Source organism: Musa acuminata, chromosome BXJ1-8, assembly GCF_036884655.1.
Source record: "Musa acuminata AAA Group cultivar baxijiao chromosome BXJ1-8, Cavendish_Baxijiao_AAA, whole genome shotgun sequence".
Classification (NCBI taxonomy): Eukaryota; Viridiplantae; Streptophyta; class Magnoliopsida; order Zingiberales; family Musaceae; genus Musa; species Musa acuminata.
In genome coordinates this window covers 40,608,137-40,625,000 of record NC_088334.1, presented here as the reverse complement: position 1 = coordinate 40,625,000, position 16,864 = coordinate 40,608,137, and the positions used below count along the sequence as shown (strand labels likewise).

Below are 16,864 nucleotides of genomic sequence, written 5' to 3'. Positions count from 1 at the left end.
TCTAATTTTAAGATAAAAGAAAAAAATAGAATTTTTCATATTTAATTTTGAAATATATTAAAACGTTCATAATTTTTATTCAAAACCATTTAAATTCTCATATTAATTATTTTATAATACCTAAAAACGTATAGTATAGTTAATATTGATGGTTAGTAGAAATTTTAATGTCCATTGTTTTTTATTTAGTGAAAAAACACTAAGAACATTGTATATAATATATATATTTATTTATATTTAAAAAATATAGGTATAAATTATGGTTCTATAAAAAACTTATCATCATTTATTTTAAAATATTAAAAATATTCTGAATTTTCATTCAGGCTCACTGTAAAACTCTCAAATAAAATATTTTATGAAACCTTAATGCATGCAATAAGGTTAATAATTAAGATTCCTAAGAATTTAAATTAATTAAGATTGAATTATGATATTTTTAAATAAGATTATAGTATTTAAATAAGAATTTAAATAATGCTTGGTTGGATTGATAAAAATACTATTACCTCTTAACTCCACCAACGAACATCCGAACATCCAAATGGAATAATAAACTGACCGAATAGGTCAAGTTGTCACACCAAAGAATTCATAAGAGGCCAATCACTTTTAATTAATGTTACTAATTCCTCACAGTGCGGCGTTCATGAAAAGTATCAACACACGTAACCTGCTTAAAATATTTGATCCACTCTACACAACAATTCCTACGAGCATCAGAAGCCCACCCCCCTTCCTGTCATATCTCGTCACCAATTCGTAATAGATCATAAGGACTACAAACAAAACACACTACCTAAAACAATGAACAAATTGTTTGTATTCTTCCACCCTTTTCCTCCATGCCTCGTGTTTGTACAAAGTAGCCCATAATGCAGACCTTTTTACAGCTTACTCTCACCTGTCCTCCTGACCAAAAAGGCATCCAAAGAAGGCTGCACTTCTACCAGTAATCTGATTGGTGTATTGTGTATCTAGTTACCATTGATTTGGGAAAGCCTCTCTGTAATTTAGATCCTCCCCCTGCATGAGTTGCCTGGTTGCAGAATCACTTACACGTGTACTTAACAGCCTTTGGGATATTCTATCTTTGGCTGTTACTTTCTTCTTCAACATTGATGCCAGTGTAGGCTTCTTGGTCTTGCCCTCACTTAGACTTTCATGTGAGGCATCCCTCCGCTCAACAGTGGCTTCGGAGTATGAGGTTGAAGCAATTGCAGCTTCTCGTAAAACAACTTCGTTATGTTCACGGACTTTTGCAAGTTTTGCCCTCTTCAACATCTTGACTTCTCTGTCTCTTTCCCTCACATTCTTCACTGCCTGTTTCGCCAATTGCTCAACTGTTACCTTGCCCAAATTGGGAGGTTCTTCTGCACCATTTTCACCATTGTGTTCAGTTGCCTCAGTAGATGAATCTTTTTCGATTTCTCCAGTACTACATGGACTTCTTCCTATAGGATTTCCCAGAGCATCACGTGGTATAATAGGGCCGTGGAAGGGGCACACCCTCAAATCCTTCCTCTGACAGAGCCCACCTTTCCTTAAAGGAGCAAGGCACGGCTGGATTTCAACTGCCTCCTCTTTATATACTGTGCGATGAACACTCAGCTCTGCAATCCTCTCTGCAGGAATAACAGCATCATAGTCCACTCTACCCCAGTGGCCGTCCAGCTCCAGTCCCCTCTGGTTGGCCAAAACATCTCTTTTTGAACCCCAGTTATCCAAGAATGGACCCCAAGACAATACAGGTGCTTCAACCAAAAGTCTTGACCTTTCGGACACCGATTGTGAACTATCAGATAGATTATTTTCTTCTGTTGGAGCTGACTTCTTGCATTTGTGTGTACTTGGAATATCTACAGAATTCTCAACTAAGCTTCCATTCATGACAGAATTCTGTGGTATGTAATCTTCTATTTTACCCTCTTCCCAGATGTCCTCCTCCTGACTTGGTGGGTCATTCAGCACACAACCTACTTCAACACATCTATTCCTAACAGACTGGATAACATTACGGATGTCAATGAACTCCTTTAATGCGGTGTCCCTGAATTTGTGGTCGTTGAGATCGACTCTGATGAGTACAGATATCCACTCTTGCACTGATGTCAAATGCTTTGAGATTAGAAGCTTGAACAACTCCCTCAGTGCATCAAAGATAGCTTTATTGTCGTTGTCCTCCTGGACCTTCTGGCCTTCCTTTAAGGAATCTAGACGAATTTGCCGCAATGTAAGTGACTGAAATTCTCCCACCTCATCATCTTCACTAAAGTTATGCAGATTAAATTCCTCTTCTTTTTCATTAATAATTGCTAAACACTCCCCAATTTCATCAATTGTCAACTGAATTTCACTCTTGATAGAGGAGAAATTATCCTTTAGATTTTCGAACTTATTAAGTAAAATCTGCTGTGTCCTCATTTCCCTTTCTCTTCTCTCTTGCTGCAAGCGAGCTGCAATTTCTAACCGATTGGGGAATTGGAATCTGAGAGTGTTTTTCAGGTAATCGAAACCCAATCTTAGCTGCCTATAGTAAATCCCATAAGAGGAATGCCATTTCTCTAGCAGCTCTATGCTCATCTTACGCAAATTGGACGCAATGGAAGATGGAGGTGGAAGAGGCATATTTCTCCTGAAACCAACACTTAAGCTCAAGAACTGGTCAAAGTTGATTACTAGCAGAGATCTGAATAGCTTCGAACGCATGAAGAGTTCATCAATGATAAGAACGGCCAGGTAGCGCACCTGCAATACAGCAATCTCATCAATTCCATCAATTGGAGGAGCTTCTATTCTAGAAATTCAAGAAAAAAGTACAACATATTAAAATAATATATGCCATGATGCAGAAGAACAAACCACTGTGCACCTTTCAACTAGCAGCAGTCGATCATATAATCTCTAAACTTGATCAACATCACAAACCAATTATTGGACGCTCTAAAGTAAATTAACATAAGGGCATCAATTAGTTTGTCATCACTTATAACATACATATGCTAGCATGTTTTCCAAAGAATACAAATGAAACAACTACATCAATGGGTTTCATAAAGTATAATTTAGTTGACAATGTAAAACCACCATAACCAAGCCTAGTAATCAGCAAGTCTATTGTGGTCGTCAAGGAATGAGAGAAATAATTTTTTTGAAAAAGACAAGCATGTCACCTGCACCACCCTCTTGGCCTTCCCCAAGTTCTGGAACAATCAAGAAATTACAGGTTTGATATCATTCCACATTTGAATGAACAAAATATGTGAAAAACTGTTCAAGTTGGCATTCATTAATTTACTTCCAACTCCCAAAAAGATTATTGGATTTTCTCATTAGTTAAAGCATTGAAAAATGAGAATTAAAGGTCTCTTGCCCTCTTATCTCTTTGGAATGATGAAACTAAAAAAAATGAGATTATGGAATAATTGACATATATAAGAAAATAAACATACATCTACAGTTTATACTGGTTTACGTTATCAGAACAAATATGTTCTCACACAATTGATAAAGTGTCAACTACTGTTTATGGGCATAGATTGTCTAAGGATGACAATGTGAGATAAATAAGAAAAAGAGGTGCTCACTGACTTTCCATGACCAAGGTAAGAAGAATGTGATTAAATTAGAGAAGTGAATGAGTTTCTTTGATGAAAGGATTCAAGGGCTGGGAACAGCTCCAAGGAGCAAAGACACAATACACAGAACCAAAAAGAAAAGGCCTATAGGAGAGCAGCAGCGAGCAGAAGCCATATGAATTCAGGTTTAATTGTCATGTCTAGGATTAGGCAAATGCATATGTGTAGTTTAATTGGATTCAGGTAAGCAGAAATCTAGATTAAACTAGGTCATACCTATATTACTTTGGTTTATAGGATGCAATTTGGGTTAATTTGTCTTTCCTTTCTTGTATCAGTATTTTGAAACAATTAATTAGTTAAGTTTAGGTCATGGCTAAATTAAGAACATTGTAGTTCATTCTTCATCAATACAGCACACCTGTCAAATAAAATAAAAAAGAAAAAGAAAGTTGCACAGTCCACGATTTACTCCAGGCAGCTGGTCCATTTCTCTATATCAAAGAATCAAATGTTCTAAAAGAGCATGCATTACAAAGAAGACAAGAAAGATCCACCTGGCCACTCCTTCCTATAAAAGATGAAGGTCCCTTGGGAAAAGGCCAAAGCAGAGATGGAAATTCCCTTTACCTTGCCCTCAGAGGAGACATAACAAGAATCAACAAGTTTGAAACTAGCTGTTTAACAGGAAACTGTTCGTTGCTATAGGAGAAAAGAACACATGATTGTTCCAAGTTAATGTAACAAATAACCACCCTTCTCACCCTCCATGCTTCACTCTGAATAGTTGTAAAGATCGCATCCCTATTGTCTAGTGGCAACTTCTGACATACCTGAAGAATGAACAGGAGAAAATGGATGCCTTGCAAACAATATAGGAAGTCATAATTAAGGGAAGGCTATAAACTTGAACAAAATGAAAGCTCCAACGTTTTTGAAAGCCTAAAGCCTCTTCACCAATGTTTTCCTGTTGAATTAGCAATAAAGGACCAACAGATGAGGCGAAGTGTAAAAGGAACCTAACAGAACGTACAAGTTCGGAACTTTCCTCTACTACAGGGTTAAATTCCTTAAACAACACGAAAGCTCCTCAAACAAGGAGCTTCTGCAAGTCTTATGACTTTTGCCAAATTCCTCAATTAGCTTGAAAAACTTGGATATCAATGATGAATTCCAAAGAAATCCCCGTGGAATACCCCGATAACACAAAACCCTAACGAAACCATACTTCGCCCAAATGTCGAGCAAAAGCGGTACCGGATGGAAGTTGTGGAGACAAAGAAAACAAGATACAGAAAGATATAATATTGATTCGAATGAGGGGATTCGGATCAAGAGGACCTGGGAGTGGGGCTTCTTCATCTGGACCATTAGGGATTGAACGGCGGCGTGGACCTCGTCGTCGGAGTACCGGACCGTGTACTTGATGGCCTTGAGGAGGCGAGGATTAATCTCCGGTGCTGTGGAATTGGTGGCCTTCTCAATCAGCCTCGGCACCATCGCTGCCACCGTATCGCTTTCTTCCTCCCTCCCCATCTCGTCTCTCCTCCCACCGCTTCACCCTCTTCCTGTGACTGAAACACACCCGCCATGGCACCTCAAATAGGGCTCACTCGCGTCATTGGGCTCCACCTTGATTCATTATTATCTCTGCCAATTAGAAGTACGAATCGGCTCGACTCCGTCGTCAAGAGTTCGGCGGTCCGATCCAAGCGGTTTGAGCGGACCGTCCCATAAGATGGCCCAAAAGCGGATCCATGACGTCCAAAGACCTGTTTGTAGGATTCTAAGAATAGATTTATAAATTGATTATGATTTTACAACTGATATATAAATTATTTTTTAAAAAATATATAAACGATAAAGGTGGCATTTGATATCTTGTTTTACTAACTATGTTAGTTAGAACATTATTACTATTTTTTAAGATATAAGAATATATCTAATAGTTTTCAAACCTTGTAAATGAGTCTCCTTCATCATCATCAAATAAATATTTAATTTATAAAAATATATTTTATAATATCTGAAATTTTTTTATAGTATAATACCGGATTAAGGTCATGATTAATATTAAGAATGATTATGTATATCCGGTCATAATCGAAGAGATAGAGTAATAATTCGTTGATTTAGGTTTCTGTTGATAGTATGTGGCTCGACATGGAATTGAATCCATCTTTTTGTTGCTGTCACATTGTCTATGGGTTCTGCTCTTACATGATGTGTCGATCGAATGGGATCGAGATGTTGCCCGGATGGATGAAGGTGACGTGTCGACTAAGTTTTAGATTAGATAGAGATGACACGTGAGGTAACTGTTCAGGTGTCATATTTACTCTCTCCCATGTATCTCAATATATTAAACTTACGTTGAAATTGAATATACACACAATTCTGACATCAAAATATTTGTATGTATTCAAATATCGGACCTTAATGAGCGAAGCTCAAATTGAATTGGGTCAGGTTTGAACTTGGCTCGTTAGCGGGCCCAAGCCGAGGCCAACACGGGATAGAATTCTAGCTGTACGCGTATATCAACGGACAAGATTTGTCTATTTAAAAGATCTCTGTCGTCCAATTAGAAAGAACACAAAAAGATATCGATCCTATAAATCCAACGGTGGAGAGAGTCCCATAGGGAAGAGATCGCATTGCATCGTTTCCCACGCCTGCTCGCCAAAACCCTGCGAAGCCGCTTCCACCGAAGGAAAGGCCTTCCGCTGCCCCCTTCCCCCCCCCAATTTTGTCTCGTCTTGCTTCTCTCGCCGGGGATTTTGCCTATTTGAGAGGTGGAAGGAAAGACTCCGAAGCGAACAGGTCCACGGAAGTCAGGGAAGGAGTGGTCGCGTGGAGTCGGAGTCGTGTCTGCCCTAATCGGCTAGGCAGCAACTACGAAGAGTTCGCAACTTGTGGAGGCGGAAGAAATAGCACCAGCGGCAGAGGAAGCTTGCTTCTGTGACTTTCCCTATTTAATTCTGTTTGAGTTATTGTCTGGCGATTAGGGATGAAGGTGAAGGTGATTTCTCGCTCCACCGAGGAATTTACACGCGAACGGAGCCAAGATCTGCAGGTTGGGGTTTTTCTGATTGCTTGCCTCTTTGCTCCTTGCTTTGTGCAATTGGAAACTGGGGATATGGTTTTCTCGTGTAAAAAATTGATCCTCCTCCTTCCCCCCAAAATTTCCTGATGGCCTTAAAGCTGCGTGATAGTTTCCGTGTCGATTCTTTCTAGATTTGGCTTGTGAGATTACCGACTTAATGCAGTAGTCTTCTTTGGATGCTTAAGCGGTTAGTTCGATATATTGGCCGAACCGTAATATAAGTTATGGGATTACCGTGCTGAATAATGCTGTTGCTTCTTTCTTCGATCCTTCGTTTGATCACAATACAGAAGCGCCATTGCTATGAGGACTATAATTTGAAATAGGCTTCATAGATTGATTCATCCTTCTTGAGTCATTGTTCGTTTCTGATCGAGAGGCACTCACATATTTAGATGGATGCTGATCTTTAAGTTAGCATTCAAAGAAGGTTTGAAATTTCTTTTGTTGTTTTCCAACAGAAAGTTTTCCGGAACTATGATCCGAAGCTCCGTACCCATGAGAAGGCAGTTGAATATACAAGGGCTTTAAATGCCGCAAAGTTGGAAAAGGTAAAGTTATTTTTTTTCTATTACAAAAAAAAAAGAAGATACTTTTAAATTTTACTTTTTACATTTGTAAGCTTTCTTTATTGTTTGAATCATTGGTTTTCTTGCTTATTAGATATTTGCAAGACCTTTCATTGGAGCAATGGATGGACATATTGATGCTGTATCTTGTATGGCAAAGAATCCAAATCACCTGAAAGGAATATTTTCTGGTTCAATGGATGGAGGTAACTACCACCCACAATTTCTGCACATTTTTTGTTACGTTCTGATTTCAAACATGCCTTATTCATTTAGTTGCATTTGTAAAAAAAGTGTTGTTTAAATACTCTCACTTTGTAGTTATTATTTTGTAAATAACAGTTGACTTCTGTTAAGGAAAATTGAAGTGCACTGTTTTTGTTTTTGGAGGCATATGCTTTGCTATTAAACACAGATGCTTCTAATTCAGTAATTGTTTGGTATTATGTGTTCCTTTAAGTATCCAATTTATGGATACCATAGAACTAAAGCAATTTGTTTGTAGCCATCATTATGAATATTATGGAACTAAATGCAAGTTGTCTGTACCCAACAGCTTTGTTTAGCATTTTCACATTCTATCTGATGTTGATACTCCATTACTTCTTTTGACCGTGAAAATTCACCTATGATTAAGCCATTTAACAAGAGCTTTGTCTATTTGGATTTGGATGTCTTGAACCAAATACAAATGGTGCTCTTATCTATGTTCAAGTTGACATGCTTGTTGTCAAGTGAGGCTTTACTTATTATCCACTTTTTGCAGACATTGCTGTTTCCAGTAAGCTTGCTGATTTGGGTGGTTATGCATGCTTGGTTTCTTTTATCTTTCAACTTGTAGAGGACTTGGCAATCTTAAGTTTTTTGTATTTTAAAGATGAGAAACAAAAAGTTCATTTTACTTTGATTCTCACTTTTGATAAAGTTTGCTGGTTGTGACACTGAAGAGGGTTTGTTTTCTGGGAAGATATTATGGAATCTCATAGTTTTGTCAAGGTCATTAGTCTTGTTCTTAGTCTGGCTTTTGTTCTTTTGAAATTTGTGGAATCAAATAATTGTTGTTTCACAGTTGTCAAGGTCATTAGTCTTGTTCTTACAAGTCTGGCTTTTGTTTCGTTTTGAAATTTGTGGAATTAAATAATTGTACTTCCAAAATTTATGAAACGTGTTTTTAAGTTTTAATTAATGCAAAACGGAAACAGCATCATTTAAATTTGTCCTCACACTTGATTCTGGAAACAAAAAGGAAATAACAAGTGTTTAGTGGGTCCTTGGTAAACATGAGCAGTCTAATTGTTCTCTTCTCAAATATCTGTGCTATCCTAGAATTTTCAAAGTTTTAAGCAAATTGTCTGTTATTTTTTAGTCTATTTAAAAACATATCATTGTGAATAAGGGATATATAGATACAACCTAGATTAATTAAATATCTGTCTTTTAAATCATGAAAATATGGTTACTGATATACCAAGGCTTTAACTTGTCTTTCCAAATTTAGTCTGTTATCAGTATTTTGCTTGTTGTACATGCTTTTCATTTTGGCTTTCACCATGTTTTCCTTGTAACTTGACTTCTGGTACCAACTACAAACCCTTTTACAGAAAAATAACTCTAAATAGGGTATTTCAGCTTCGATAGCCTGAGTACTGTCTTATGCTTCTGAAACCATAACGTGGTACATTAAGTTTAGCAGAAGGAAGATATGTTTGTATGTAGAGTAAGATAATATAGATTGTGTTAAGTGTTAACACTGTTTATTTTCTTTTTGCTAACAGTGTTTATTTTCTTTTTGCAAGTCTAGAATAGGGTTCCGGAGACTTTATTTTCTTATTTGCATATCTTAGACATGTTTTGCTTATTTTTTTGTCTCCTTTTTTACAATGTTTGGGTAGATGGTATGATATATTTTTTAACATATTGTCTTTCTGGCAGATATTCGTCTTTGGGATATAGCAACGAGGTGCTTCTCTAAGATCTCAAATTTTTGTTCTTTTTATTTTTTTACTAAGATGAGTTTTTTTTTCTTTTGTTGGGGAGATGTATTGACTGAAATTCATCATTTTTAAAAAATTACCTGAAATGGTTTTGGTGAGAAATCCACTTTGTCACACCCAACTTCAATGGAATTGTTCCTCTATGAGATGAATTGACCCAATTCTGATTAATGTTAACCCCCAAAAACTTATTTATCAGGAAAACAGTTTGCCAGTTCCCTGGTCATCAAGGTGCAGTGCGAGGTTTGACGTCATCTACTGACGGAGAAATGCTCATATCATGTGGCACTGATTGCACGTGAGTCATTGCTGCTACTTTATTCTTTTTTTTTGTGTCTTAATTCTTTATGCAATGATTTATCTCCAGTTGTTCTTCAGCATGTACAACAACTTGCTTACAGTTAAGTTTCTGATATTCAGGTTTTTGATAAAAAAATATATGATGACGGGAATGGATTCTGATGTGCATGCTTTCTCTGTGGGGTCTTGAACTATGCTTATTTTTCTTTGACCATTTGAATTCTGAACAGTGTCAGGCTATGGAAAGTTCCTCTTTTGAAAATGATGGATTCTAGTGAATCAGATGAAGATTACTCAAAGGTATGTAGGATCTTTAATCAACAGAATCACACAGATTTATTTTGTGTTCTTTTTCATTCTACCCTGGCCTGCTTAAGTGTTCTTTTCCCAGTTTCAGCCACTGGCAGTTTATGTGTGGAAGCATGCCTTTTGGTGAGGATTCTTACTGTTGTTTTCTCGTAAATGAATTGTGTATATTCTTTCGTCATTTATCAACATTAATTTTTTATAGTTTTGTTTTTGTTAGTGATCACGAGATCAATTTTTATTTGTTTAAAATTTCTATGTTCTTAGGGCTGTTGATCACCAATGGGATGGTCCTCTCTTTGCCACAGCTGGTTCTCAGGTCGATATATGGGATCACAACAGGTAATGATTTTACTGGCTTCTATTATTGTTTTCATTTGTCTATAAACACTCTTGAGTGATGTTCTGGGTGATGCTTCCAAAAGGTCAGAGCCCATAAATACTTTTGAATGGGGTAAAGACACAGTTATTTCTGTGCGATTTAATCCTGGAGAACCTGATGTGCTAGCAACATCGGCAAGGTATTTAAACTCTTCCAGTTAGTGTCCTTTTATTATATGTTATGGTTCCTTATCAAAGAGTTCTTTCTAAACTAAATAAAGATGTGCTACAATTTTGTATCAACCGTTGTCCCTTTACTAGATATCAAAATGAATATCTTGATCTGTTGCTTTCCATCTTCATTTTTGCATTGCATGTTTTGGTGTTGGTATCTGAGCCAAGTGTTTGATGATAACACAATTGAAAGTAAAAAACTCCACACACAGAAATCACAAGAAAACTTCAGTATTGTTGAACTTGTGTTGAACCTAGATCTTCCATTGGCCTATGTCCAACTTTGTTTTATCTCACTGTCTGTGAACTGATATGTTTTCTTAGGCACTAAGGATTAATTGGAATCTTGAACTCATCATTGGCCAATCATCTAGAAAACAAGTAGGGATATACGGCTCATAAGATCGATGTATGTGGATCTGTCTTGCTATCAGTAAGGACATGTTCTATAGTTCTTTTGCTGTTTTTGCTCTTTATGCATATCACTAGGTATATTATTATTATGTCTGACCATTAAGGTCTAGGGAAGTTCAGTTGATGTGCTATGTGCCAATCACTTCTATCTGATGGTCTGTTAGATATGAAGGATCATGGTGACTCTAGTAGTTCAAAACAATATATACGACTGTTTTATTTCCTCAGCTTCTACATCTATTACCCTTGTTAAAAAGGGGATACCTTTTCAGATGGAAAGAATGATCCTTTAGCTAAAACAGTGTTCTAAAGGAACTTGCAGAAAGTTGACTACCTTCTTCCATAAATAGCCTGATTGGGCCTTCTAGTTTATTGGTCTTTATAGATAATCAACCAGTTTACTAGGCACCAGCCACCTTTAGTTGACTAGGCCTTCCATTTAAAAGTCCCTGATCCTATCAATGTTGCCAAGTAGTTAGATTGTCTCTTGGAAAAGTGAGATCAAATTAATTGAGGTTAGATAACACAAAGTTAATAAGAATAAACCTCCTATGGTACAACTTGCTCTTCGAGTATTTGTCTATAAGTTGATTCCACTTGAAATTGATGAAATTGATTCCTATTTAAACTGGATGAAAGGAATTAATATATCTAGGCACTTGGTCCATTCCAAACAGCTAATCAACAGGTTTAGCTCCTATTTTGGATGCATTGAGAAAGGCTTGAAAATGTATGTCTGTTAAACCAATGAATGTTTCTATTTATATAAGCCGCTGAGATTTCTTCAAGTTCCGTCTAAATAATAAATTCTTAGACTTAGGCTGCACATTTGTTTGCTTCTTTCTTTAAGCTGAAAAAGAATTAGAGGGCCCATAATTGTCTTGTAGCATCCAAAATCAGTTAGATCAAGTATCAACACAACAAGCAATATTGGCCTTCTATTATCTAGGAATTGATGTGTAATATTAATTTATATTCCTTTCTTCTGGATTCATCAAATCTGACCAGATGGTCATTCTTGAACTATAAGATATTTATCACAGACTAGTACATTTCAAATGCTTAACATTTTATGTGAATAGATACCTATAAGATATTTCTTTGTTGCATATTTAACTCTCCCTTTATATGCTTCTGCATTGTTTATTTATTAGATTCTTCTATGTGCGTTGAACCTGTTGAACAATATTTAATGCAAAGAGTTGATTGTGTTAAAATGTCTTTTTTATTATTTTGTAGTGATCGCAGTATAACTTTATATGATTTACGCATGTCATCCCCAGTTAGGAAGCTAATCATGAGGGTAATCTTTCTTCTTCTTTATACTTGCATGCACAATTCTTTTTGTCATTTCTTAGTTTCACCATTTCATGTTGAACTATATTTCATATGTTTATCTCCAATCATATTTAAATGATTTAATCCTGCTGGTTAAAAATTGACATTCTTAATTTATATTCAGAACACCACTAGTGTAACATTTTCATTCATTGAAAATCTCACTGGTTTGCTGCTACTATTATTTGTTTTATTTTATTGTATCTTCTTGCATGAGGTTGCAGTCTAGTCTTTCAAGTAATCTCTTTTATCAAATAATCAATCACATGCTCACAAGGATGAGAACATAGTTGATTACTTTTTCATTAGTTACAATTGCCATGCACACAAGGATTAAATCCTTGCCATCAAGCTCACAGATATAGAGTGTGATTGGTGGCCTTATCAAGTTATTTAATAACTATGCAGTAATTTGGTTGTAGTAAAGAAATTACATTACTCCACCTGTTGACCCTTTGATAAACTGCATTTGTTTTTTATATAATCAAAATCCAGAAATCTTATGGTCCATGAACTAGTTGAATAGATCCTTCATTCTGTCAATGTGATAATTATCTTGATGCAGAAATTTATTACAAAATAAATACCCATACATATGTTGATGATAAATTGCATGATTCATGTGCTTTATATTCTAGATCATTTGTGTGATACCTGCTTGTGGAAATTTATACCATTAATATGATTCCATAATGGTAAAGTTTTAAAAAAGTTCCATGTAGATTTATGCCTGCTTGTCAGACGTTTTGATATTGATTTTCTTGATACAGACCAAGACTAATGCGATATGCTGGAATCCTATGGAGCCAATGAACTTTACAGCTGTAAGCAATTTAAATTAAGCGTACTCTGTTTTTCACGAGCTAAGATTCACCTTCCTATTCATAGCATCTTGTAATTTGTTTATCTCAACACTCTTTTGCTTATTACACCATGTGGTGCTTTTGTTGAGCATAGATTCACCTTCCTATTCATGGAATTTTGTGATCTGTTTATTTCAAGACTCTTTTGTTTATTTCACCATATGGTGCTTTTGTTAAGGAGTGCAAAGTTTCAGGACTATCATATGGGCTCTCAAGGTGGATGATATAGTATTAAATTAATGGTATTAAGTATAAGTCATAAGGTCCTGAACGTGGATCTCAGGATCAGTTAATCCCCATTTGGCTGATCCAAGCTGCAGTTGGGATGATATGAGAACTCAAAAGTTTCACAAATCGGTTGGACATGGTTAATTTGTGATTCTGGCAAATTCTTACTGGTGCTAGTTGATTTTGCCAGATTTAAATCAATTTTAGATAATTCCACCAGATTCAATAAATTTTATTCATTTTTTATAAAATATATTTTGTTTTTGACCTTCTAGTTAGCAACACACCTAGTTAGTCCCACATCTGATGTGCGAGGAGAATTAAATTTGAGCTTAAGCATTTTGAGGCAATGGTTTGAGTCAATCATTCTATCAAGTCAGAGTAGGTTGTGGCAAATAATGGCAGATGGGACTTAAGTGTTTGTTGTCGTGAGAGGCCCAAGTAGGCATATCACCTCATGGAGCCACCACTAGGTTTGGTCTCACTTACATCATACTAAAGTTTAATTTTAGGTTTCTTTGAGCCTCGATAAGAATATCAAGTCATAAATGAGGGTAATTGTTAGTATATATTTTAGCCCCACATTTGTTGTGTGAAGAGAATCAAACTAATTTATAGAGCTATTTGAATCTGGTAGTATAAATTAAGTTTAAGCATTTTGATATCATTCAGTCAGTTCATGACACTAATTTTCAGACTATTCAAGCTAATTCTAGGTTCTCAGTTGATTTGATAAATCTAATATGATGATCTCATGTAGTCTTGTAGATATATTCCAATTTCACAACCAATTCTCATCCTCGAGAGCCTAGTTCTGTATAATTTCAGCCAATAATTGCAGATGTTATTGTACAACTTTACATGCATTAGTAAAAACAAATTAATTGCAAATATCAAGATAGGAGATGCTTAAATTTCCAATAAAATAGATATTTGCTGTTGCAGGCAAATGAAGACTGTAGCTGCTACAGTTACGACACTAGGAAATTGGATGAAGCAAAGGTGGTGCATAAAGATCATGTTTCTGCAGTGTGCGTGACATAGCTAAAATAATATCTTTATCTCAATATATTTTATAGAAAAATGTATTTCTATGTTTAACTTAAATTCGTACTTGTTTTGGCAATGCTGGGTACAGGATGGATATTGACTACTCTCCGACAGGCCGTGAGTTTGTGACTGGTTCTTATGATAGAACAGTGGGTTAAACCTTTTTAATTTTGTTTTTCGACTATTATATTATGCTTTCACAGAAGTATACTGTGGTTGCAGCAGAAGATCTCAATTGACACCTTACAAAATTTTGGTTGCAGGTGAGGATCTTCCCATACAATGGGGACCATAGTAGGGAGATTTATCATACTAAACGGATGCAAAGGTTTTTGAAGCCTTGATTTCTTTTGCCCAGAGCTTCTTTTTCTTGTTTTTCTTATCAAAATATATTAATAGTTTTTACCTACATGATGATAAATTAGTTTCTTGTACATCAGAAAATGAATTTATTTTTTAGAATTCTATCTTTTTTATGTATCCGTACATAATTACTTCCATTATTATCATGATTGTTCTGTTTTATTTTAGTTAATGTGTCTTTTGTAATGCTTTATCTTGCCATCAATATTTTTGTTTTCTAGGTAGTGAGTTGTTGCATCTTCTATGTAGGGTATTCTGTGTGAGGTACAGCTGTGATGGTTCTTATCTCATTTCTGGAAGTGATGATACCAATCTCCGGCTGTGGAAAGCGAAATCTTCAGAACAGATGGGAGTAGTAAGTATACAATTGATGTTTAATTGGACCATTTTGTTTGATGCATGGACAGCCATGGTTGTCTTTGTAGTTTATTATATATTTTTTCTAGGAATACTGCTTAGCCCGTGATCTAAGATTTTGAATAGTCATTAGATTTGTCAAGCTCTCTGCTTGGACAGGTCATATTTGTGTTCCTGTTCCACTATTCAATTTTGGACAGGTCACTTCGCTTTTCTTCAATATGAAATCTCTCACCTTTATGATCACTCTGATGAGCATGGATATGGTAGCCTTATCCTTTTTTAGTGAAATCAAACAATGATGTACTTGTGTTTTATAATTATACTCAGAAATCACACTTGATGTATATTAACATTACACCTCATAGCTTTTGGCAGATGCAGCAACGAGTGAACTAGAAAAAGCATTTTAGTTGAGTCATAATGTTATGACTGGGGTTGGTCATAATGGAAAAAAAATCAACAATTGCTTAGAGAATGTGACACATTTTGTTTAATTGATTTGGTTTTCCTTCTGGTCCTTGTACCAAATATGAGTTTCTTGACATATGAATGAATAAGCACTTGAACTGTTGACTATTCTTTTTATTAGATAACATGTGTAATAATTTTGGTCCATGTGGTTCAACATTCCTGAACTCGTTTTTTCTTTTCTGGTCAAGTGGCTTTGCTTTTCATTGTAATGTAAGTGGATTGGTTCTGTTCTTTTGCATTACATGGTATAATGATTCCTTCACATCTCCGGTACAGCTTCTACCTAGGGAACGTAAAAAGCAAGAATATCTAGATGCTGTCAAAGAACGGTACAAGCATCTTCCAGAGGTGAAGCGCATAGTCAGGTAAACTCTCTATTCCATGTTTAGTTCAAATAGAATATTTGACAGTGGATACTAAATGGAGTACATGTGGAGGAAGGGGAAAAAGCTGTAAGACTTGATTTACATCATTCCCGATGACAGCCCTAAATATATGTTTAATGCAAGTGTTAATGGTACCATAGACTGGTTAACGGGCAAACTGCATAAAAACCTATAGTCAACTGGAAATCTTGTACCTTTTGCCCCCAGCTACTTCTGTCGTCTTCATCTACCCCAGTGATGTGGTTGTACTGCTTCACAACAATGAATTATTTTTGCAGGCACAGACACTTGCCAAAACCAATCTACAAGGCGGCTGCATTGAGACGTACAATGATTGAAGCCGAGAACAAGAGAGACCAGAAGAGGAGAGCTCATAGTGCTCCTGGAAGCATGCCCGTACAACCCTTCAGAAAGAGAAGAATCATCAAAGAAGACGAATGACGTGCTGAGGGCAAAGGAAAGAAGACTTCTCTTTAAGCTTCATGAAGTCAATTGGTTTGATTCTTTATACACTGACCCAGCCCTAGGATCATGCCCTCCGAGCATTTCCATGAAGGTTCATCTGATGATCCTATCACTGCCACTCGGAGCTCGTCATTCTATTTAATGGTATCGCGAGAAATGCTTTGGCTTTTTGTGCCATGTTTTGAAGTAGGGTTTGTGAAGACAATTCAGTGTGATGGATTCCACATTTTGTTTGAAACTCAAATTACAGTTTACTCGGCACAGTGGCGTCTATTTGCCATTTTTACTTGAAAAACTCACCAAGTGACTTTGATTACTGGTTTGGAGTCTTTTCTTTTTTTTTTTAATGGTACAAGTGGTGAAGATGGAATGTTCTTGTCAACGCTTAATATCTTTATCGACTTTGCTCTAGTAGTGTTTTGTTTTGTGTATGCTCTAATCGTGATTTGTGTACCTATAGGACGCATTGCACATCATTGTCGTTCATCGTTGTCTATTCGCATCATCTATTTGGTATC

At 36.0% G+C, this 16,864-nt stretch overlaps 2 protein-coding genes across 6 annotated transcripts; one reads left to right on the top strand and one right to left on the bottom strand.

The window, feature by feature from the left end:
- Positions 1-591: 591 nt before the first annotated feature.
- Positions 592-5,160, bottom strand: LOC103994701 (UV-stimulated scaffold protein A homolog). Of its 3 annotated transcripts, none has more exons than XM_065079627.1 (3): positions 4,920-5,160; positions 4,343-4,411; positions 592-2,748 (listed from the first exon to the last, which is right to left on the bottom strand). In XM_065079627.1, the coding sequence occupies exons 1-3, from the start codon at positions 5,112-5,114 to the stop codon at positions 982-984; spliced, it is 2,031 nt and encodes a 676-aa protein (XP_064935699.1). In that variant the 5' UTR covers positions 5,115-5,160; the 3' UTR covers positions 592-981. The 3 variants fall into 3 exon arrangements, with proteins under 3 accessions (XP_064935699.1, XP_018686547.2, XP_064935700.1); XM_018831002.2 differs by lacking the exon at positions 4,343-4,411 and adding an exon at positions 2,873-2,943 and having other exon boundaries at positions 4,920-5,037; XM_065079628.1 differs by lacking the exon at positions 4,343-4,411.
- Positions 5,161-6,245: 1,085 nt separating this feature from the next.
- On the top strand, positions 6,246-16,757 carry LOC135587827 (uncharacterized). Of its 3 annotated transcripts, XM_065079625.1 has the most exons (18): positions 6,246-6,545; positions 6,585-6,654; positions 7,146-7,235; positions 7,348-7,459; positions 9,186-9,213; positions 9,447-9,545; positions 9,778-9,847; positions 9,939-9,979; positions 10,121-10,195; positions 10,279-10,374; positions 12,062-12,125; positions 12,931-12,984; positions 14,197-14,282; positions 14,390-14,450; positions 14,565-14,629; positions 14,914-15,019; positions 15,772-15,860; positions 16,160-16,757. In XM_065079625.1, the coding sequence occupies exons 2-18, from the start codon at positions 6,589-6,591 to the stop codon at positions 16,320-16,322; spliced, it is 1,365 nt and encodes a 454-aa protein (XP_064935697.1). In that variant the 5' UTR covers positions 6,246-6,545; positions 6,585-6,588; the 3' UTR covers positions 16,323-16,757. The 3 variants fall into 3 exon arrangements, with proteins under 3 accessions (XP_064935697.1, XP_064935696.1, XP_064935698.1); XM_065079624.1 differs by having other exon boundaries at positions 6,247-6,654; XM_065079626.1 differs by having other exon boundaries at positions 6,248-6,654; positions 9,945-9,979.
- The last annotated feature ends 107 nt before the right edge of the window (positions 16,758-16,864 follow it).

What these genes read in the sequence shown, in the direction of transcription:
- LOC103994701 (XM_065079627.1), bottom strand. Translation starts at nt 5,114, where the DNA reads ATGGGGAGGGAGGAAGAAAGCGATACGGTGGCAGCGATGGTGCCGAGG. An exon ending in TGAAGAAGCCCCACTCCCAG is followed by an intron (nt 4,412 to 4,919) that starts GTCCTCTTGATC and finishes TTCATTCTTCAG; the next exon opens with GTATGTCAGAAGTTGCCACT. An exon ending in TTCAGAGTGAAGCATGGAGG is followed by an intron (nt 2,749 to 4,342) that starts GTGAGAAGGGTG and finishes GCTGTATTGCAG; the next exon opens with GTGCGCTACCTGGCCGTTCT.
- LOC135587827 (XM_065079625.1), top strand. Translation starts at nt 6,589, where the DNA reads ATGAAGGTGAAGGTGATTTCTCGCTCCACCGAGGAATTTACACGCGAA. An exon ending in TCATGTGGCACTGATTGCAC is followed by an intron (nt 9,546 to 9,777) that starts GTGAGTCATTGC and finishes AATTCTGAACAG; the next exon opens with TGTCAGGCTATGGAAAGTTC. An exon ending in CATACTAAACGGATGCAAAG is followed by an intron (nt 14,630 to 14,913) that starts GTTTTTGAAGCC and finishes TCTTCTATGTAG; the next exon opens with GGTATTCTGTGTGAGGTACA.